The sequence below is a fragment of the Chinchilla lanigera genome, unplaced genomic scaffold, assembly GCF_000276665.1.
Source record: "Chinchilla lanigera isolate Chin_1 unplaced genomic scaffold, ChiLan1.0 scaffold00037, whole genome shotgun sequence".
Taxonomy (NCBI): Eukaryota; Metazoa; Chordata; class Mammalia; order Rodentia; family Chinchillidae; genus Chinchilla; species Chinchilla lanigera.
In genome coordinates, this window is record NW_004955438.1 from 15,606,817 (window position 1) to 15,631,112 (window position 24,296).

At 34.4% G+C, this 24,296-nt stretch overlaps 1 protein-coding gene across 10 annotated transcripts in view; it reads left to right on the forward strand.

The window, feature by feature from the left end:
* The window catches only part of Unc79 (unc-79 homolog (C. elegans)), a 250,138-nt gene that overhangs the window by 31,379 nt on the left and 194,463 nt on the right, over nt 1-24,296 (forward strand). For 9 of the 10 annotated variants that reach the window (XM_013517287.1, XM_013517282.1, XM_013517285.1 and 6 more), the window contains exons 2-4: nt 9,241-9,361; nt 16,762-17,066; nt 20,271-20,441. In XM_013517287.1, the coding sequence (XP_013372741.1) occupies nt 16,820-17,066; nt 20,271-20,441 (418 nt within the window). In that variant the 5' untranslated portion in view covers nt 9,241-9,361; nt 16,762-16,819. The remainder of the gene's footprint in view (nt 1-9,240; nt 9,362-16,761; nt 17,067-20,270; nt 20,442-24,296) is intronic. The other variant, XM_005390346.2, reaches the window with a different exon arrangement.

Genomic DNA, 24,296 nt, shown 5'->3' on the forward strand with positions numbered 1-24,296 from the left:
TTTTGTCTTTTGTCTTTTCTTCCAGTACCAGGAATCGAACTCACAACCTTGCACTTGCCAGGCAAGCGCTTTGCCGCTGAGCTAAATCCCCAGCCCCAAGATCATTCCTTGTTTCTTTTTTTTTGTTTGTTTTTCTCCGGTACCGGGAACCGAACTCATGACCTTGCACTTGCCAGGCAGGCACTTTGCCGCTGAGCTAAATCCCCAGCTGAATGAATTCTTAAGACTGATAAAATTTTTGTCAGTTTTCTTATTTGTAAAAAAATAATGGCAGGATAATAAAATTAACACCTACTTCATAGTAATGCAAGGCTTGTAAAAGTCAAAAGAGTAAAGTTCTTAGAACCATGCCTGGCATATAGTAAACACTAGAAAAGTGATAGGAGTTCTAAAAACAATCTTCAAAGACCTACACTTTTATATTTAATTGTTGTTTAGTTTTGGTTTTGTTGTATGATGTATTGATATATTCTTGAGTGTTGTGTAGTGTGCTCTGAATCAACAGTACAGCCGAATTTTAGCCCCAGGTCAATTATGAACGTCTGCCTGGACTTTAGTATTGTCATGGAAGAGGCTGTGCTTCCCCCAGAAACCAGGAGGCCAAATATTCCCCAGAAGTTATCCACATAGCCAGCTATTTAAGGACAGTGCTGGCTGGCTACGATTCAACTTCTTTTTAGATTTAATTTTGGAATGTCTGCATCTTCTTAGGGAGCAGAATTTATTTTCAGCATAATCATTTTCTTTTGAAATTGAACCACATTGATTGGCTAGATGGTTGGTAATTCAACTATGTCTTGAGTGTTGAACTTAGCTGTTGAAACTTAAAGAACAGTTCATAGTCATCAGCCTTTGTTTGTCTCTGAAGTTAATGAATTTATACCAACTAGCTCCTTAGTTCTCCAAGATCAGATGATATTGGGCACATTCAGGGAAATGTGGCCTTAGATGCTCCTTGGTTCTTTAAAAATCTATGACTTTATAAACAGAGAGTCAGTACAGTTTAGCAGCAAGAGTAAAGCATTTTGCTAAATCTGCATGTCTAGGTTTTTATTTTCTTGAACAGACCAGTAATGTTTTTGTTTCCCCTTCCCCTTGAAGTTTCAAGTAAAGTATTCAGATGTTTTATCAAATCACTTAGGAAATATAAGCTTGTGAGTCACCCTTTTGATGGGTTGTTAAGTGCTTAAAATTTGGAATTAGATTCTTTCATTTCAAAATCTTGATTTTGAGAAAGCTGACAGTAAATTTTAAAAACAAGTTTCCATAACATAATCTGATTGCATCAAAGTATAATAGAGCTTCATATTTCATTTTGAATAATTACTAATGTCCAACAAACACTGAGCTTGAAGAAAATTTACTGCTTTTATTACTTTATCCATCACCATGAAATGAATTTGACTTTCATAGTTCATAGGTAGAGTTCTCTAACCAGTACTGGTTAGAAAGCAGAAAAAATCTTCTCTTTTGTCTTAAGTGAATTCCCCCTTTCCCTTTTTAATTGCAAATGCCTTCTCTCTGACGAATGAAGTGTGTCTGTGCTTAGACTTTTTCCAGCTGTTGAGTAATTAGGTCACACTAATTCATGCGTGAAAGCTAATTGGATAAGTTTATGTATATGTGTATTTTTAATGTGCTAAAAATGTGCAACGGGCCACAGCTAGTTCAAGCATGTCTCTTTGTAAATGGCATATCAGAAACTGACTCTATTATTTTTGTCTTATGTGACCTTGGGCAAATTCCATTTTCTCTGTAAGTTGGAGTTTTCTCAGTGGTAACAAGGAAATAATAACAATACAACCATTGCTTTTATGTTCACTAACATACAGTAAGCGTTAAAATTTAGAATTATTTCTAGTTACATGACTTTCTAGAGGTTGAGGGTTATTTTTTATTTATTGTTGGTTTATTAGCATCTCAAAGTCCTAGTCAATCAATGTCTAATGAATGAATAAGAGCACTGATATCCTTTCCTTTCCTTTTATTTGTTGCTTAATATCTAAGATATTCTCTACAACTCCTGACATACTATTTTTCACAAGTTAAATGCTCAAAAACTTAATTGAATAGTGTATGTAGAAGTACTTTGAAAAATGCAAATGGTTATACAAATGTAATTTGTAATGATGCTGTGGATGATGATGGTGATGGTGTTGGTGTTATTGGAATTTGCTTGTGAAAGAACAGAAGTGTTCTTTGCTAACATTTCTTGTCTACTGAAAGTGCCAAGTAAAGTTTGCCATTTGGAAATAAAACTGAATGAAAAACATCTGTGGCAGTATGCAAATATTTGGAAGAGTGGAACAAGGCACTGTGTGACATCTGACATCTTTGGATTGTTTTGGCCCTGTACCTATGTATATCCTTTCTCTTTACCCTTCATTTATATCTTTTGTGAGTTTTTGCTTTTAGTGAAAGAGGTTGACCTTCTTCAAGAGAGTAACATTCTTTGATCAAGGATTTGCAAAGAACTGTGCTTCTCTGCTAGAACTTCCAAACAACACTTTGTTGCTTTATTGCCCCTACATCTTCATTTCTGAATTTCTTTATTATTAGCTGTTTTTATTTATTATTCTTAAAAATGTCAGTATTTGAATATATAACAGAATTTTAGTATCAGATGCTTCAGGGGAACAGATAGAAAAAAGAGAGAGGAGAGAAGAAAGGGGAGAAGGGACAGAGTAGAATGAGGGAAGGAAGAATAGAGAGAGGGGGAGAGAGGTTATACTTGATTTTATTGATACAAGATCACTGCTGTGTTTACTGCACTGCTTACTCCATTTTAAGTGACAGAGTTTTAGATTGAGAAAGTAAAAGGAGAAGAATCCACATAAAATGGCTAATTGTGCTAGTAATTTATTATCTTAAGATGTGCTACTCAATGTGCTAAGTAGTTGATATATGTAATATTTTAAAATTCTTGTAGTAACCCAGTGAGATGGGCATCATTACCCTTATTTTATAGATTAAGAAATTGAATCTGCTACTTTACTCAAGTTCTCATAGTTAGTAAGTAAAAGAGCCAGAATTCACATGAAGCTTGAGTATCAGTTTTATTGTGGTCCTTTTAATTTCCTATATTCTTAGACTCTATTTTTCCATGAGTGAAGTGAATTTTTTCTGTGTGTTGGAGATGGGAAGGGGAAGAGGACTAAGATGACTTTTATAGTAGCTGCAGAACATCGTAGATATATAATGAAGCAGATGATGCAAGGTTTGGAGAAGCTGAATGTGGGGTCAGAAATGGAAATATAGAAATTACAATTAAATTAGTGTCTGGTCCTACATAAATGTTAGCTGAATGCATGGATGGATGGATGGATCAAACAACTCTATGTACAACAAAGCAGTCTAGAATAAATGTTCTTTGGTCTCACTCCATCTTTGTAGGTATGATCCCATTCTCACTTATTCAATCACCTTTCAGCCAGAAGAACTCCACATCCAAAATGGATAGTGGTGGAACTGAGAAGCAAGTGAACAGGTAGTTCTTATAGAAAAAACCTGTTATTTCTATAAGTAGTAGGAAGAGAAAGTAGAGAAAATTTTAATGTCAAATCTAAGATTCAAAAGTAGTCAGTGAAGAGAATATAAATTCTAGACTGCTTTCTTGTACAAAGAGTTGTGTGATCTATCCATCCATCCATGCATCCAGCCAACATTTATTTAGGACCAGACACTAATTTAATTCTAGGTATAGAACATATAAAGAGATACTTTGGAATATCCAGTTAAGGAGACAGCCAATGAGTTAAGAGTTAATGCAGTGATAAATATCATGATAGAGGGAAACCCTGAGTGCCCTGGAAATGCTGAGGGACTACATCTAATGCAGCAGCAGTAGGGAAGGTTGGTTATATAAAGGTGAAGCTTTGAAGGATTCTTAGAAGTAGCTCAGGCAGAGAAGAATGGTTTGCAGTCCTGTAGCAGAGAGTGTGTGCAAAACCACGGATGAGCAAGAGCATTGTGAGTTGGAACTTTTCTGAATTAGCATGGTTGAAGCATGGCATGTGTGGCAAAGAGCAGAAGATAAAGCTTGACAGGTGAGCAAAGGGCTGTTTTTGCTGGCTTCCATATTCTAAGCTAATTGCATTTTAGCCAATAAAAGATGATAAAAATTTAAATGTTATAAATATTACTGTGGGTATTATGTGGAAAAAGGATCAGAAGGGAGTCAGTCTAGTTATTATAACAAGCTAGGAAAGAGGTTGTGCAAATTTTGATTAAGGTGATATCAGTGTGGGTGAAGAAGAGAGTAGATCCTTGAGATGATTTCTAATCAAAATCATTAGGACTAATAAATAGAAGTGATTGGTAACGTCAGTTGTGAAGTGTGAATAGGAGTTACACAAAATGCTGTGGAGGGGCAAGCATTCTAGAAACTAGAGGGAGGAACATACATAGATGTTTTCAGGCAAAAAAATCCCCAGCTTTGTGTGTTGAAACAATGGCTAAGGACCAGTTGGTCTGGCTAGAGAGGGGTAATGCCATGTAGGAGGAAAGGCTGGGACCTTGTGTGATGGGTTTTGGATTTTGTTCAGAGGGCAGTGAGCAGCCACTGAAGAATTTTTAAGCAAAGGGTTAAGTTGAAGCAGTTTTAAAAGTTTAAAAGATTTCTAGCCGCTCTGAGGAGAAAGAACAAGAGAGGCAAGACAGTCCAGAGGATGAGTTAGGGGGCTTTTACAGTCCATCAGGAAATGATGATGCCAAGTAATGTAAGTGAAGAGGAGGAACAGAAGATAGTTTGGAGCTTTTTTGATGATATCATTGACAGGACTTAGTGATGGATTGGATTTGGGGAAAGAAGTGAGGAAATATGGGTGGTTTTTAGAATACTTGGCGTGAGTGACTTGGTAGATTATGCAGATGGTGGGGAAGGTTTCTTTTGCAGGAAATAAGTATTCTGTGTTGGGCATGTTTATTTTGAGGTATTTATAAGATTTACAAGTGGGGAAATTCAGTACATGAGGTCTGTTATTCAAAAGACATGTGCATCTGCGATGGCGATTAACCTTTAAGGGTACTTGGCCCATGGATAGTACTGACAGCTATATGGAAGAATAGGGTAGCCCAAGAGAGACTACTGAGAGAAAGAAATGAATGAACCTTAATGAATTTCATCATTTAAACTTCAAGTAGAGGGGAAGATGGCAAAGCACCTTGGAAGGGTACTTTCCAGTGTGGAAGAAGCTAAGGTGAGAGAGTTTCAAGGAAGAGGGAGGATTTGGCTGATACTAGGGATGTGCTGAAAGGTCTACTAGAATTATGGGTGGGTAGGAAGTGCCCATTGGATTTGGTGATCTGGAGAATTTAGATGATCAAGAGGAAAGCAGATTCAGTGCAGTGGTGGAGGTGGAAGCCAGTCTGGAGAGAATAGAAGAAACAATAAGAAGGAAGAGATGAGAATGTGTACACAACTCTTAAACATATTGGCTTTCAAGGCAGAGGCTAGAAGCTGGAGGGATGTGGAAAGTCAAGGGGAAGGATTTTTTTGTTTGTTTCCTTTTGACAAGAGAGATTCTGGAGGTTGTTTGAGTGCTGATGGGAATGATTTAGTAAAGAGGAAGAGATTAATGATATAAGAAGGCCAGGTGATAGATGGACGCTCTTGTGGTGGGATTGATGTTTGGTAGGAAAAGGAAAGAAGTTTTTTGTTATCTACCACATACTGAGTATGTACTAGTACTGTGCTAAGTAATTTGCACAGTAACTGATATATTACTCACAGTAGCTCTGTGAAGTTGATATAATTACCCCCATTTTACAGATGAGGAAACTGAAGTTAAGTAGAGATAGAGACAAGATCTTAATTTGGAATGGTTGGTTTCAGAGCTCATACTCTTAGCTCTTACTTATAGAATTTCCTCTGTGACAGTGTATTTGTTAGCTCAATCACCATAAAAATATCCTAGACAGAGTTACATGCTAAGAACAAGGCGTTGGGAGGTTTGGTTTCTCTGGAGACATCTCTTCTTGGCTTGTAGATGGCCATCTACCTGCTTGTCCTCACTTGGCTTTTCCTTTATGCTCTTGCATTCTCAATGTCTCTTGAGTGTCCTAATTATTTCTTATAAGGACACCAAACAGGTTGAATTTAGGGGACACCACCATACTGGTTTCATTTTAACTTAGTCATCTTTTTAAAGGCTTTATTTCCAAATACAATCACATTATTAGGTCAGAGTTACAACATATGAATTTTAGGCAAACACAATTCAGTCTATAACAAATGGCTTTTTAAAGTATGTATAAGGAAAAGGGTTGCTATAGGGGCACTTCTGAAGAACATATAACTGTAATTGAAGAGAGAAGATGAAGATTGCAAGAGAAATGTAGTGAGGGCCAGCTGAAGTTGAAGGTCATTTGTATATATCCATCCTGCCCAACCATCTGAGTCTCTACAGCAATAGTCAGGTGTGTGAAGTAAAGAATTAGAACTGTTGGGTGTTTTGATGAGGCTACCAGGTGCTCATGTGGGCTTATTGACCAGTCATATGACCATCTCTTGTGTGCAAAGTTGAAATGCAAATAAGTTTTATTCGCATCCTCAGCACAATTACAATTACTACTTGCCAGGGACCTTTCTGGCTGTTCTCAATAGTTGAAAACATGAAAGTTGCATCTAGGACTGCTGAGATTTTGTTGCATTCACCAATGCACAAATTAGCTTGAATATTTTTTCCAACATGTTCTGTAAATTTTCTTTCATAACTCTCCATTTTCTTCCTCTTTCTCTCCTCTCTTTATTCCTTTCTTCCCCACCATTCATCAGTAACTTACTGAACACCTACTAGGTATCTGGCATGACAGGTAAAGAATCCATTATCTATTATAAATATATGCATATATGTGTGTTTTGTGTACACATATACATATATAAAACCAAATGATAAATACTATTATAAAAATATTAATTCATATGTTCATTTAGTCCTGTGAATATATTGAGTGCCTACTAAGTGCCAGACAGAATGTTAGAGTTGGGACACAGAGATAAGTAAGATATAGCTTCTGCCTTCAAAAAATTTACAACCTGGTTTAAAAAAATAAACAGGTAAGTAAACAGAGACAATTCCTTGTGAATTTGTAAACTATTAGAAGATCTCAAAGAAGAAAATGATTCTGGTCTCTGCTTTCCCATGCATATTTGGATCCACTGAAAGGAGCTATTATTTTTACAAAAGCAACTATAAAAAGAACATCCATTCTTTTCACAAACATTTTTGAATGCTTGCAATCATTGTGTAGTGACAGTTTTAGCTCTTGAATTTTGAGCAAACCATTGGGGAATCTCTGATTTTTCTTTTCTTTTGAGCTTATTGTCCACATTCTGCACTGTCACCAACTGTTTTTCTTAGGTGATGAAATGATTAATGGTATTTCTGAAACACTCTACGGAAACCTGATGGATATTAAAACTTGAGAAAAGTCACAGTAACAAAACATGATTGTAATAGTGGGTGAACAGAGAGCCTACGTTGGCTAAGCAAAAATCTCAGATATTTGAAACTTGGAGCTTTGTGTTAATGTGGGGGTTCCTTGTAATGTGCTTTTTAAAAAAGTATGATGAACAGCAGATGAAAAATACCAAGAAGAAAATGGATTTATATAGATTATATAATTGTTATATTTTCAAGTATCACCTACTTATATCTTACCACAGGAAAAAAATTATTTATAACCAAATACTTACAAAGTTGAGACCATGGATACAAACTTGTTGCTTTTTCTAGAGCTGATTTTCTTGCTATTCAAACTGAAGATATTGTTATCTGCAATCTGGACATTTTTCTGAGAAAATGCTAACCATATAGAAATAGTTTAGGAAGTAAAAGAAAAGCAAATCTGATAAATGGTATACATAGTTTTTAGAATGAATGAATATCCTAATAACTGCTGAAAATTGCTGTGATATCATGCAATGAACATTTACTATGTGCATGTTGACTTCAGTTCAGAATTGTATTCATGAGTATGTCATAGTGGAAAGCACTGGATTGAGAGTCAGGAAATCTAAGTGGTAGTCAGCATTTCCTACCTGTGTGCCTCATTTCCCCATCTTTAAAATGAAATGATTATAGGAAAGTCTTTAAAGTTTTTCCAGTTCTGATACTTTATCTTTTGGTGATACTACGTCCTCCATCTATCAAGAGCATTTTGACTTTCTTTAAGTTGCTTAAGCCAGCATTTCAGTTAGAGTGCAGCGAAGAGCTTATTTCCGTGGGCTATTGGGAACAGCAAGGCCTTGCTTCTCCAGGACTTGATCTGTCTTCTGTTAACTGCTGACAGTGAGCCATACCGTCTAAAAGGCTCCCTTGGTAGCCTTAAAGATTGAAAGGACAAATGGACAATATTGAGAACTCTGTGGAAGAGGAGACCAGAGAGACGTTGATCATCATGGCTCCTTGGGATTTGCAAAGAGGAATGACTAGAACTGGGCCATTCACTACAGCCAGGTCAAAGGTCAGGTCAGGAATGTGGACAATGCTGGTGACTCCAGGTAGGTCTAGGAGGGTAAATAAACCAATTTAGGCCCTCCTGAGTCGTGAGATCTGAGCAGCCAAGCTCAGAAAGCTATTAGGAAGTCTCTTAATTTATAAAATTCCTTGAAAGAGAAATGTGACATTTATTTTTTTGTATCTTTATTACTGCATAATCATTGCACTCTTACTTAATACTCAGCAAATTAATCTATTCTTGACATAGTCATACAGTTCAAGCATTAACAAAACATGCTTTCACCAATATTCATTAATTTAAAAAATCTGATTTTGATTAATGCCATAATGTAATGATTGCAGTAATGTTATTTTTTCAAAAGGATTTTTAGACTATTTTAGAAAAACTTTCAAGTTTTCTCCTTCAATTTTAGTTAAGCAATATTAAATATAACTCTCTGGTGACAGAGGTTTATATCTACTATTATTTTGCTAATAATAAGCTAATTTGGGGACAATTAGAAAATGATTGGAATATTAGTGATTAAGAAAGTAATAGATAATTTGTGAATAGGATATTAAACCAGCTAACTAAAAATAATTTTCTATGCTGAATACAATTATAGTTAAAAGTCTTTGGTAGTTATTTTTATCATGGAATTCCAATAAAAATTTACCTATGTTTCTTAAAATATTGATTAAATTCCTGTATGTAATCATTAAAAAGGATAATATGTATACTTTATACACATTACAAGATGATTCTTCTTCTTCTTTATTTTTTCTTGCTTTTATTTAGTTGCTTCCAAGATCCGGTACTTGCAGGAATATCATAACCGGGTTCTTCACAACATTTATCCTGTACCATCAGGAACAGATATTGCAAACACCCTGAAATATTTTTCTCAGACCTTGTTAAGGTAAGCCTTAAAACGTCCTATACTTTGAGAGAATTATTAGGTAGTATTGTTGAATTTATTGGGGTCTAAGTTTTTATTGAAGTGTAAGTTTAAAGGGCGTTAAATTTTCTAGTGCTCTGCCGGAAGAGTCTGGACTCCAGTCCTCTGGGTGTATATAGCAGATTAGACCCCAGGCCTACTTGGAAAAATGGGTTGTTTGGCTGTTGCCTGCTTTCCTCAGTTCAATGTCTTTTTAAGAGATCTATAAAAGATAAGGTTCTCTGGCACTAATACTGTGTTGGCTTAAAAGTAGAGCCTATATTGCTTACAATTAAGAATAGGGCATACTTCGATCTGAAAGAAAATCGTAATTACGTGGAATTATAGGTTCATTACTAGTATGTCCTTTTTCCCTAAGTGTAATATATGGCAATGACAGCTATTTTAAATATGTGCAACACTTCATGTGTTCAGCATGTTTTACAAATGATACTGAAATTCTGTGGAAGACAGGGAAACAAGATACAGGAACTTTTTATACTGTCTACTTTTATTACAAGATGGAGATTTGAGGGGCCTCTTGGCTTCTTTCACACTTCTCACTAGGACAAATGAGCAGGATGAACCTTTCCAGTAAAGGCTTATTTTGGGTTTTTTTTTGTTTGTTTGTTTTTTTTGGTTTTTCTCCGGTACCGGGAACCGAACTCACGACCTTGCGCTTGCTAGGCAGGCGCTTTGCCGCTGAGCTAAATCCCCAGCCCCTTGGGAAATAATGTTAAAAGAGTCAGAAGAACACTTTGCTTTCCAAGGCTTGATCTCTTCCATCACCATGACCTTCTCTCTTCAAATCTGATTTTGGAAGCATATAAATTCACTTGCTACTGTCCCTTTTAACATTATAGCAGTAGAAATTTTGTAGGTTGAACAAATTCAGAATGACACTGGAGTTTATAGTGGTCTAAGGCTTTCCTGTGGGCAGACAGGCTGAAAATTTAGTAGAAAGAAACTTTATGAGATCAAGTCAATAGTAGTCTGTGCAGCTCCCATATCTTTGTTCTCCTTATCCTTTGGAAGATCTTTTTACATCTTTAGAATCCTCACTATACCTGTTCTAGACTGAAGTGATTCTATTTAGCAGATACATAGATGCTAAACTTACATAGTAAGTTTATGACCCTGTTACAAAATACTTCCTTTTTCTTCCAGTTGCAGTAATTTCACAGTAATAATCAGATAAATTTATGCAATAAAGCATCTGATTCTATTCTTTTGAATTCTCCTTTTGTCTTTGAGGTCAGTATTCTCAATGGGAAACACTATCCTTTGTTACAACTTTTGAAAGTTCTCAAGGTGAGAGATGCTTTTCAGTAGGAAGCATTTGTGAATCCCATTTGCAAAGAAACTGTGAGATCCTAATTGGCACTTCAGAGCTTGCCACTTAGGTCTTTGTAATTGTGCCAGAAAGTTAAGAAATTTAGGCTACTGAGGTCATGTTTTCAAGACATGAACATTCTATTTTCTTACAGATCATTAGAATATGATCATAGGTGATAGCATTTGAATGGTAAAACTGGTGTTAAAGTAGTTTGTTCAAGTTGTTGGAGGAGATTCTTGTTGGAGAAGAGGCTTGTTGGAGAAGATTCTCTACAGTTGAACCAAGTCCATTTTCAAAGGGAGGCAACATCAGTAGCAACTACGAGTGGTAATGGTGGCATTAGCTATCATTAGCATAGCAATATTATAAAACAATAATAGCTATATTTGTTAAGGACTGTTCTGAGTGCTTTAAGTGTGTCATTGCATTAAAATACTCATAACTAGATAAGTTTATTATACCCATTTTGTAAACAACTAAACTAAGATACAGAGTATTTAAACACATTACTAGAAGTTACGTATCTAATATTTTAGAATCAGAAATTGCATTTAGTCATTTTCCTGTTTCTAGGACAAAATACCCGACAACTTAAAGGATGAGAGCCTTATTTGGCTCACAGTTTCACGCCATGGTTGACTGACTCCAAGCTGGAAATAGCATGGTGAAAAGACCTATTGGAGAACAGCTGCTCATCCCATGGCAGCCAGGAGAGAGACAGAGAGACAGAGAGAGACAGAGAGACATACACACATAGTCAGAGACAGAGATACAGAGAGAGACAGGGAGAGAGACAAGGAGAGAGAGAGAAGTAGATATATTCTTCCAGGTCAGGATGCTTCTGGTGACCTACCCCCTTTGATGAGGTCCCAACTCTGAACACAAGACATTTGGGAACATTTTAGTCTAAACCATAATATTAATCATATTACAGGGACACTTCTTTTAGTAAAAACTTGATTCGGCTTTTGAGAATGGCAAAATTCATTATGAGATCATAGAGAATTTTTTACATTTTTTATTGTATATTTGTGATACATAATAATTACATTCATATTGGGGAATGATTATATATACATAATTGATATTTTTATATACATATTTATATATCACATCTTAAATCATTTTTACTTCCCCTTCTCCTTGCCCTCTCCTCACTTCCTGTCCCCCATTTTCTTCTCATCTTCACAAAGTAGAGTAGTTTGGCTTACTGTGGGATTAAAAGAGAGGAGTGCTTAGCATAAAGATTTACCATCTTTCCAGACGTTAATTTGAGCCACACCTGAGGTGAAATGGACAGCATTTCAGTTCCCAGATGTTTTAGTTCTACCTGCCACTCAGCAATCAGTTGTGGATAGCAGATCAGAGAGGAGTCCATGGACCATATGTGAATGGGGGGCACACATGTGCACGTGCATATACACAGGAAGACTTAAAGAGGGAGTAAGAAAGAAGACTGAATAATATAATAACATATCATGGGTTGGACTTCAGTATTTATAGGTTTGACTCCTGAGCTGAACCTGATACATTTTTTTCTTCTTTTTGCCTGTCCCAGTTTTTTTTAAAACTGGAAGTACAGAATTTCAAACTGTTGTCTTATATATTGAGACAAATTATTAATTTCATAATCATTATCACTGTTGGTAACTACACTTATGTTTTTATTTCTTCCTTTTATTTATGCTATCAGAAAGTTCAAGACAATAAAATGGTCTAGGTATTTGATGTCCAAGAATACTGACAGTAGTAAGATTTTCTCCTACAAATAATATGGTTCCCTTTGATTTTTATGTAATTTTTACACATTAAGAAGCACTTCTTGCTTTAGAACTCAGTTTCTTAGAAAGAAACAAGAAGAATCAGAGATGCGTTTTCACAAAGTAACCTTCTTTCTATTTGGATATCCTCAATGAAGTTAAAATTATTTTCTTGTTAAAATATAGAACATTTTACAAAATTCCAGAAGCTGTATCTGAGTCAGAATTACATTTTTAGATCAATAGTCTTAGAGTTTCATGCATGCAAGCAGCTCTCACTAATTTCAATAGAATTTTGTACCTATTTTGAAATGCAAGGATTAGCCTAGATGTTTAACTTTAATAAATTTAACCCACAGGAGGGGAAAGATTATATTTTACCATATTTGACTATAAAATCAGTTGAAGAGTGCACATATGTCCACTTAGCTCATAATTAGCTCATATTAGAGTCCATGGAGGATATCTAAACTCTGGTCAAGGAAGGAAGTGCTGTGTGTTAGCATGCTAGCCCTTGTGCCTAGAGTGGTCATTTTTCCAATATCAGATCATAAGTGCTTACTGAATGAACTGACTTTCATCCAAATTTCACCTGGCTCAGGAATCCTTCCAGAGCATTTACAGAACCTAGGAGTGACCTGGAGTCCTGGGTAAAATTACATCCAAGTTCTGAATTATACTCATTTTAATTTAGCGGGGATCTAAGTTTGGGAATGGACGCAGTTTACATGGAACTTGAGAGTTTAGTTTTTTGCTTTTAGTATTGGAAGCAACTACAGTGATCATGTGGTGTAATACCCCTTACTACTATGGAGGAGTCTTGTTCATTTTATATTAGAAGCATTCTGTTGTTAATATTTTGAGCATCAAAGGCCTGTAAGAACCTTGTCTTTTATCAGATAGAACATTTAAAAGTTCCCAGTCTTCTTCCTATTACAGACATTTTTCTGAAATTCCTAGCCCTGGATTTCTCTTCTGGTTCTGTTCAAACTATTAACATATTTTTTTAAAAAACCATTATATTTGGGGAAAGCTACTTGCTGCTAACTTTTTAAAAAATGCTTATTATATTTTTAAAAAAATTTTAATCTCAGCCCAATGATCTTAATGTATTTTCTAACTGCTTACAAATATGTGTCTTCAAGTCCTTGAAATAGCTTTAAAGCATAGTATAATCAGGAAAGTTTGCTTAGGGCATGGAGGCAACTCAAGTGTCAAAATTAATAACTGTATAGAAAATTTATTTGATATGTTAACTTTTTGTGCTATAAACACCTCAGGGCAACTTCTTGTCTTTCCCCACACTCACTGAGGCCTTCTTTTCTTGCCATATTTCGATCATATAAGCCAGTGTTTGAAGAAAGGATCTCAGTGAGGTACAGGAAGGGCAAAAAGTTGGCTTCTGGGTTGAACTCTTCTGAGCAGGGCATTCTTAATATTCTTTTTGGTTGGGTTTACAGACCTTTGGGAAAGAATTTCAAATGGGGAAAATGGTTCATCATTCCCAAATTACACAGTTTGGTTGGGGAAATAAGTTTTTTTTTCCCTGAATAAACGTCACACAACATCATAAAATCACAATGCATTCAACATTTATTCATGAGTCCTTCTTAAGTTTTTCCACAAGTGAAAGCATTTCCTTACATTGAGACATGAATGGTAATTTAAAACTGGCTTCACGGATAACTCATTTCCTGCCATTTTTTTCTCAACTTCACCTACTTATTAAACCAAAAGACAGTGAGAGAATTTTACTGCTTCAGTGCTGGCATTCTTTCCTTCCTGCATGGAGAAAGCTGTTCTTGCTATCATCTGGGAATCCCATATATACAGGAAGGGAAAAATACCGAAGTAGAGCCTCCAAAGTTGATTGCCTACAGTTTGTTAGATTATATCAAATTTTGAGCCAGGTGTAGTGGTGCACATGTATAATCCCCCCTCCTTTGGAGGTTGAGGCAGGAGGACCACAAATTCAAGGCCAGCCTGGGCAGTTTAGCCTCTGTCTCAAATGGAAAAGAAAAGAAAAAAGAAAAAGTGGTTAGGGGTATAGTTTAGTAGTAGAGAGCTTGCTTACCATGCATTGAGGGTCTCGGTTAAATCCCCAGTATTGGAAGAAAATATATTTATATATCAAATATAAATATCTATCTATGTATCAAACTTTTAAAAGTAGCAAGGTATATTTGAAAAAATAATGTGTTATATTTCTCCCACCATGGAGAAGTTTGAGCAGAGTACTGAACTTAAAGGACAGTATAAAAGTATCATTAATTCATTATACTCAGCTATTTTTATTCTTTAAAGCAAAATGTTGCTCTTCTTATGTCTTTTCTGTAAGATCCACATCTTGTACTTTTGAAAAGATGCTGGTAGAAGGTCAATTTGGGGCTGCAGTTTGGGAAGTAATATGCTTACATCTGTTGTAATTCTAAAGGAATTTTCTTTGGGATAGAATCCTACAGAATTAAAGCAAATTTTTGGTGATTGTGCTTATCAAGAATATAATATTTTGGGTGATACTCTTAGGAGTAATATGAAAAAAGGATAAAGTCTGATAGAAAATATGGTGGCATTTATAATTGATGTAAGCAGGCAGAGGTGACTGGACTATTGAAATCATCAATTATAAAGTATAAGTTTACAAAGTTAAATATATCACACACACACAAAGATAAATTATAATCCCTTCAAAAGTAAAAAAAAATATTAAGTTATTTATTGCTAAGAAGTATTATATAACTATTCTGAAATTATTTTTATTATCAATTGTTTTTCCCTGGACATTGGGTAACAGAAGACAAAGGAAATCGAGGTAAATTAGGCACATGGAAAATAAAAAGCATGTAGTCATTTTTCCTACATTGTAACATATTTTTGCACTAAGAATAAATAAAAATTAATATAAATGACATAGCAAGCATGCTTGACACTAACCTATTTTTTATATCACTATAAAACTACAGATGTGATATCATTAACTAAGAACTTAATAACGTTTTATGCACATAGAAGAACTGTTAAACAAGATTACTTTTATGTAATGAAACATTTATAAATTGTTATCTATTTTGACTAACATATATTATAGAAAAGCACGTTGTAAGTGCTGTAGATATTACATAATGTACAGCTATTGTCTTTAGTGATAAATAGTATAACCTAATTTTAAAAACCTAAACATTTGCCTAAGTAGTAGTTTCTTTTATTTTTAAATTAACTTTTTTGCTTTATTGCTTTTACTAAAAGGTTTTTATTTTAAAATTAAGGCTAAAAGAGAAACAATTTATTTTTAGAAGTTATTTTTATTCCCATTAAACTTTTTTTAACTTTCTAAATTATCTTTCCTTCAGTTTGTAGTGAGTTTATTGAATAATAACGTAAGTAGCAGCAGTAATATATGAGACCGTATGATGTGCAGCTATATGACAGATACTGCTTGTTTAGTCTTTAGAATTTTGCAGGTAACTTTTTAATAAGCCACTGTTTGTATTCATAAAATAAAATGTTTCCTCCCCAACATGCAAAATTTAAAAAAGACACACGTAAATAACCATTATCATTAGTTCACAAACATATGCTATGGACCATCTACTATATCTTATTTTATAGCTTTTCCAATGTAGTTTAGCTAACATTTTAGAAATATGTATTATTTCTAAATTCATATGCCTGTTTAAATTTCATTATCTCAAATGATACTGACAGAATGTCATGAAACAGTATCATAATATACATATAGACATTATTTTGATGCAATAAACATGTGCTTTTTAAGATTTTCTTAATAAACACACATGTTTATTCTTTGCTAAAACATGTTTCTACAAGTGCCATACCTATATTTTGCAAGTTTATATTTACCTAATTGAGACATTCTTGCTGAAAACTTCTTTTCTTTGAAAGCTCCCTATAATTAGAAATAAAAGCCCCTCCTCATTAGGCAAAGCTATTGTTTTTACTTCCAGGAATCCACTCCTTTACCCAATTAACATACTGTAAAACATAGGTTTGGCACTGAAACATGCATTTTTATATTTTTGCTCCTTACTAACCAGATAACACATGAGATGCAATGAAACTTCCACAAAGTAAACTTGTGTTATTGATTTCTCTAAGCACAATGCTATGTGACTGATACTGGATTTGTAGATCTTACTGGTGTGGCAATTTGCATCTTATGTGGGTTGTATCTGGTGTTTTATTATTTGTTTTAGAGTGTCATTTCAATGTAATGTGCTGTTCTTTGTGTCTTTGTTGTCTCTTTTTTTTCTTTGTCCCCCCAACAGCATTTTGTCCCGCACAGGGAAGAAGGAAAATCAAGATGCCTCCAATTTGACAGTGCCCATGACCATGTGTCTTTTTCCTGTGCCATTCCCACTCACCCCATCTCTAAGACCGCAGGTCAGTTCCATCAACCCTACTGTTACTCGCTCCCTCCTTTACAGCGTCCTGCGAGATGCTCCTTCAGAACGCGGCCCGCAAAGTCGTGATGCTCAGTTGTCAGACTACCCTTCTTTGGACTACCAAGGCCTCTACGTGACTTTGGTGACTCTCCTGGATCTAGTTCCTTTACTACAGCATGGCCAACATGGTAAGCATTTAGTTGAAACCTTTGAAAATGTACATGTGTGCTTATGAGTATATATAATATGGAGGAGGGGGCTTAGAGACAGTTGATATTTGTCACCAATTGCTTGAAAGCGCTTTGTGTGGCTAAAGCCTTTCTTACACTGAAACTTCATTATGGTGCTTCCCACCCTATCATTTGAAATCGTTGCAGTACTGAGGGGTGGTATGCTAGTGGGCCTGTGTTGGGGGAGAATGGGCTGGAATTGGAGGAAGAATATGCCAAGAAGCTCTCTCTTCTTCCCTGATTGGTTTGTTGTGGGGACTCTCGTTGAAATCGTGATTGGGAGCTAGGATTTTAAAACTTGCCCCCAGAAAATGTAAAAGGTGGAGCTTGAAAAACAGACTCTAATCCACTGATGGATTCTGAGTTTAGGGGGCAAATCACACAATCTCTCTGGAACCCATTTTTCTTGTTTTAAAGTCAGAAGGTTAGATAAGAAATCTCCAAGAATTCTTCCAAACTTACCTAAGAATTTTTCCTAACTTACATTCTATAATTAGGCTAAAGAACAAATTATTAATACAAAATACTATATCAGGATATTATAGTATACAGTGTTAGTGTGGTTTAGAATAGAAGAGAGCATGCTTCCTTTTTTATGTCTTCCCCTTTCTACTATGTGTCTTGAGCTAATTTCATTATCTTGATTGCTTACTAAAATTTCCTAACCTGTAAAAAATATAGTAACACCCAGTATTGCTTGGACTATCAAATATAAATATGGGAGATTCAATTGGAAAACTATACAGTAAGAAAAGAGATTTGTTGCATAAAATGAACTTTAAGACATTAATATTCTTAACTTCAAAACACTAATAATTTGGTTACTGGAAGTATGATAACCAAAGTTTCACTGTACAGAAAAGCTAGAATTTTGGAAACAGGTGGCTGTATTTGGGGGGGGCGTTTATTTTGCCTTTTAAATATATGATTTCTCTCCTTGCTTAATAGTTTATTTAGTATGTGTGTTCTTAATACATTTTAAAAAATCTACTTTTGTAAAAATGATGCAATACTGATTATTGAATTTGTTTTTTTTCTTATCTTTACAATTGTGCATTATAGTGAATATAAAAGTGTATAAATTTGTGAAGTTGTTTTTTGTGTACTTTGTAATCATCCTAAGCTTGGTTGCTTTTATTGTGATCTTCTCCCAGTTCAGAATCTAAGTGAGATAAATCTGACCCTGAAACTGTCAGAGCTTACTATAGCGGTGAGCTTGTCAGTACCACTTCTTTGTGGAGCCCAGTGCTGGTGCTGAACTCATCTTGGACTTGCCTGTTCCTGTCCACTGAGTTAGGGCAGACTGCCTTTTATCTTCAGAGTCCCTTGATTAAGATAGATATTCAATTTAGTTAATGACAACCCATGTCATTGTGATTTGTGTGTAAATTGTGACAACTCAGGGATGATTTGTAGCTGAGGTGTCTTTGACACATAGTTTCCTATCACTGTTTTGTAACTTCACTTTTTATTTATCTATTGTGTTCTTGTTCTTCATGATAGTGCTTATATAATATGAAAAAAAACCTCACTAGTTCATCCAGTGAATGATTTAGAGAGACAAGGCAGCACTGCATCTCTAAGCATGGTCTGAAGAACTTCAGAAATACCTAGAGAGTTTAGAACATGGGGTTCTTGAATAAGAGACACTGAGGGGTGGGACCTGAGATCTGAAGTTTAAGCCAGCTTCCTATGGATGCTTTTTTTGCACACTGAGATTAAGAACCACTGCAGTATGGCTAGAGGCTGTGTCCTCACTCTGGGTCCTGTAGGCCACATTGAAGAGTATTAGGTAGTGTTTTTTTGTTTTGTTATGTTTTATTTTCTTGTTGTTGCAATTCAGCAATGAATACTCAGGTGATCTTGTGCAATCATTTTCCCTCTCCAGATCTTTGTATCTTTATATGAGAAATACTCCACATAGAGTATTAACATTCTATAATTAGGCTAAAAGGCTCAGTGAGAGCAGCTGAGGTGTCTTTGACACATAGTTTCAGGTAATTAGTAAAACACCTGTGAATTTTCCATTTTATTGATTTGAGTCTGGTGTTGACTGACCTTGGGTCTCTAGTGAGCAATGTGGTTCCTTCCTGTGCTTGTTATGTCTGTTGAGATGGCTTATTAATTCTAATAATAATCAGAAGTGACATTAGGAATCAAAATGATATTAAAAAGGTAAATCTGTAAAATAGACAAGAGTATAATACTTTACTTTTATAGTGAATACAGAAATGAGTTCTCTTCAGTGTTGAGCCTTGGCTACTGGTCTATGTATTGGGAGGTTCAGAAATATGAAAATGTACATTTAGTGTTATGGAATTTATGTGTATTCTAAAGCTAAACAGTTATTTTTTAGTGTTCCCTACTGTTCTTCTTGCACAGCTACAAATAATAGTATTAATAATAGGAACAACTAATATTTGTGGAACACAAAGAATGTACTATGCTAACTCCTTTACATTTACCTTACTTAAATCTTCCAACAATCTTCCTAATGACATGAGGTAGGTATTGTTGCTATCCTCATTTAAAAATATTGATAGATTATTATTAGGAAGCTCTTACTTCCAAGATGACTGCTGACTGAGTGCATGAGGTCATGCAGTACCATCTTACTGGATTCCTTCTTTTGGTGTATCTTGAATCTGCTACTCATTGCCCATGACTCCAGATGTAGGACCATTGTGACTTGGAGTGGAGCATAAATAGCTTAGTTTTATTTCTAGTTCTTGGCCTTGACTTTGCTAAAACTTCTCATAGGTAAATAATCTAACGTCTTTGTGCCTCAATTATCTTATATGAAATGTAATGGAGGTTAAGAATGCTGGAGGGATTTCAGGATTCATTTTTGCATAGAAAGGGCTTTGAATTTATGAAATCAAGGTGCAATATGAATACCAAATATTGCTACTTATACATCATAAATATTGAGGCAAGCTCATGTAATAGATATCTATATTTCTTAATATATTCACTCATGGCCATTGACCAAGTCCTGTATACATAGTACACTATACTAAGCAGTGTGTTTCACAATTCACAGTAGGAAGGGAAAATTGGTTGCTTAAAATTTAAACCAGCTCATTAAACTTAAAATGTAAAATTAGTATATTTTGTTAATGACACAATGTACAGTGACTGATTACTCAATTTTTTTTGTAGATCTTGGACAGTCAATATTTTATACAACTACATGTTTGCTACCCTTTCTCAATGATGATATTCTGAGTACTTTGCCCTACACGATGATATCAACGTTAGCTACCTTTCCTCCATTTCTGCACAAGGATATTATTGAATATCTTAGCACATCTTTCCTACCAATGGCTATATGTAAGTTCAATCTTACCTAATACTAGATTATTTTTATGTATTATACAAATGGATATTGCTTTTGCTGTTATAGGCTCTTGATTTTCAAAATTATAATGGAATCATTTGCTGTATACATATACTGTGGTTTAAATTCAGTCATTTCAGCTTTGATATTATTATAAAAATCAAAGAAATAAAAGTTAATTATACTTTAGAATTGTTTTATTCATTTAGTGTGGTGTTACAGAAAGAACATGTCAAAGCACAGTCTGCATTTCCTACTTATAAGTTACAGTGTTGCCTCTGATGTAGAAATTCTTATCTTTTTTATCAAAAAGCATAGGGTGTGGTGCAAAGAATCATAGAGTTGAATGTGTAGATTCTGGTTCCAGTGCTCTTCCTAATTTGCTGTGTGATATTGGGCAGCTCAAAATCCTTCTAAAGCATTGTTTAAAGGAACGGATTATGGCTTAATCTATGTTTCAGTGGATAATCTAAAATGATTGTAGATTTAGGAATTAAGCAGATCTAGATTAAAATCACAGTACTTCTGCCAGCTTGCTGTGTGACTTTGGGAAAGTTACTTACTCTTTGTTTCTTACCCGTACAATGACAATAATAAGCACAGCTGTCTCTTGAGGTTGTTGTGATGATTAGGGTGATTAACCTGGAACATTAGCTCGGTGCTAATACATTGCCTGGCAAGCAGTAATGTTAGTTTATTTCTGTCCTTCCCTCAAATCTTGTTCTATAAAAGTTCTTTTATTGATCAAATTCAATTCCTGATCATTGCTCATAATTTTAACTTTAATGTATTTATGACCTTATTAAATGTTGCTGTGTCAACAACTGGCAACATATATACATTTTGAGCTACATTTACTTATTTTATAATCAAGTTTTATTTCAGGTAAAGAATTGTAATTTTCATGTCTTTTCAGCAAAGACTGATTTCTGCCTAAATTATATTATTAGCAGGTTGATCATACCATTCATTTAATAGAATATTTGGTCATTCTCTTTTTTGTTCTGTGTAACCTTATGGATAAATACTTGTTTATGGACATTGTTTTCCAACTGTAGAGTCATATTTTAAAATGACTAATGTTAACTGTTAAACGTAGGCATAAAATTCATGTTTTTCTTTTTTGAAGAATAACCAATGAAGCTGTATTTTTCTAATAACTAATTTGCTCTATCCCCATTTTTTAGGAGTAAGTTAATAATTTGAGGAGAGGCATTGAATATAGCAGACTTCTGAAATTATACTTATGACATTTTAGGTATTTTGACAGCTGGCAATTCATTTATTCATACTGGATTATTAATTTCTACTTAGAAATACAGAACCTCAAACATACCTTGTAGTTGTGTTAGAATCCTTATGCAAACTTTAGATCTTTGAGAGAGCAAATTAGTAAGTTGAGTTTACAAAATTTGTGATTAGTGGAGTAACAATGTTTGTTCAAAGATTTAAACAAATTGCTTCATGTCTCTGGGACTTAACTTTTTTTCATGTGTAAAAAAGGGATTTGGGAAAAATGTTTGGCCTCTAAAGTTATTTCTGGTTTAATAATCGTAGGCTAAATCTTATTTTATGTTATCAATTATATTTTATGTAAATGGCATGTGTCTTCCACTAATCTAGTCATTGATCTGATTCATGTGCTTATTTTGTTGCTCTAGTTTTAGTCTCTTAGTTTTGACCTCATTTCTTAATCATTTTTCTGGTAGGTCAGTAGTAGTAGCCAATCTTTAAATCTTTGAAAATAAATCATAGCACCAGATTTACCTCTGCGCTTAAGGTTTGAGCAGAGGAGAAAATATATGTCCCTACAGGAAATGCATTCTGGCAAAGTGCAGGAAATGGCTCTATCATGTGCTTCAAAATGTGGCCTTTCTTCCCATATGAATCCCTTCAGAAAAGTATTCAGAAAAATATTAAGTCAGGGACATTCTTTTACACAATTCAGGTGCTTCTTTGGTGTTTGTTACTTAACAAAGTAGTTATGAAGACACAGATACAGATAGAAGAGATCTAGTTCCAGATTACTCATGTTAAAGTGGATTGATGTGAGGATGTGGGTCTGTTTATTGTATCCATTTTTATTTATTTATTTTTTTTGTCTTTTTGAAACAGGGTTTCACTGTGCAGTTCAGGCTGACCTTGGGCTCACTTTGTAGCACAGGCTGGTCTCAAACTCACAATGATCCTCCTGCCTCAGCCTCCCAAGTGATGGGATTACAGGCGTGCACCATCACACCCGGCCTTCTATTTTTGATAGTTATTCCAGTATCTAGAAATTTTGACCAAAATGAGACTGGAGCACTTAATATTACCGAATATTTTTATTTTAGGAATGAGATGTTAGGATAAAGAACGTTACATTTTCTGAATGTTTAATAGTCTTTAAGACAGAAAGGTTTTTTAAAAATTTTCTTTGGTGTGGTGTTCCTAAAATCAAATATAAAATATGGACAATATTTTCAAATGTTAAGTGCTTATATGATTAATGATTGTATCATTGTCTATATCATCCTAATGAGATATCACAGCTCCTTTAGATTAAGTACCTGTATAACATATATATCCTTCATGCCATCTTTGTCAAAAAATCAAATACTGTACCTTTATTTTTAAATAACTCCTCCTGAGGTCTTGTAGAGAAAAGATAAATTTTATTTATTGTAAAACTTTCCTTTGACATATGTTTTCTTTTTAACTCCTTTCATAAAAAACGTTTTATTTTTTCCATATATGTGCAATATGCTTTGTTTATAGAAAATATATTAAAGGAGTTACTAAGAATTGAAAAAGTCATTTGCATGTCACCATGGTAACTTCTTCCAATAAAGGATCTGTTATTTTCGGACTGAATTGAAATATGGATGTTTGGAAGATAATGCTTTGGCAGAAAAGAGAAAAGGCTGATTCCAAGTGAACATTAATTGATGTGAGCTACTTTATTTAACAGATAGTAATAATGATAAGGAATTACGTCAGTTCAAGATACTTCTAGTGTATCGTAGTAACCAGGATTATGCAGTCTCATCCAATTTCTTTTCCAATTTAGATTTTTCTCAGAAAAGCATTTACTTCTGGAAAAATAAAGGTTTGTTCAGTGTTTGCTTTGACTTAAAAGTAATAGTGTACTTAACTGAATCATTTTTTGTTCTATTACTACTATGATATTTGATATGATATATATCTATGATCTTCCAAAAACTAATATTATATAGAAAAAAGATGGTGACCAATAAATGTAAAATATTTTGACATTTAAATAATTCTATAATATATGCACTCTTTTATTAGGTAAGGATTGTTTTTATAAGGTAGGTCTTATTATTCTCTATGAGCTTTGTTATTGAATTGTGAAAAGATGTTTTGGTACTGGAATTCAGAAGAGCTGCTTTGTGGCCCTTCAGCTGTTGGCAAATCTCATAACCTCATCAAACTTTACTTTCTTTAGCTGTAAAAGTGTCAGTAATTATGACTTCCCCTGTTATATCCCATGTTTGTTGTGAAGACCATGAGAATATGTGGGAATGACTTTTGAATAGTCTGACATTGTACCAAGTGTATCATGGGCTAAATGATAGTCAAATTGTAAACACATTAAATCCTGTTGTAAATAATTCTAATATTCTGAAATTTCCATGTTGTTCTGAGATTTTATTATTTTAAATACTACTTGTTATAAGTTGTAATCCTTTAAATCTTAGAATTTTCTGTCCTTGGTTTGTTGTATAATAACAGCAATTCTTATAGCAAGTTTCTTATAGCATTTCCTAGAACATGGTAGTACTTTTGCAGTGTTGGTTGGCATTCTGTCTTTAGGGGTTTTCATCAACCTCCCAATCTGCAAATAT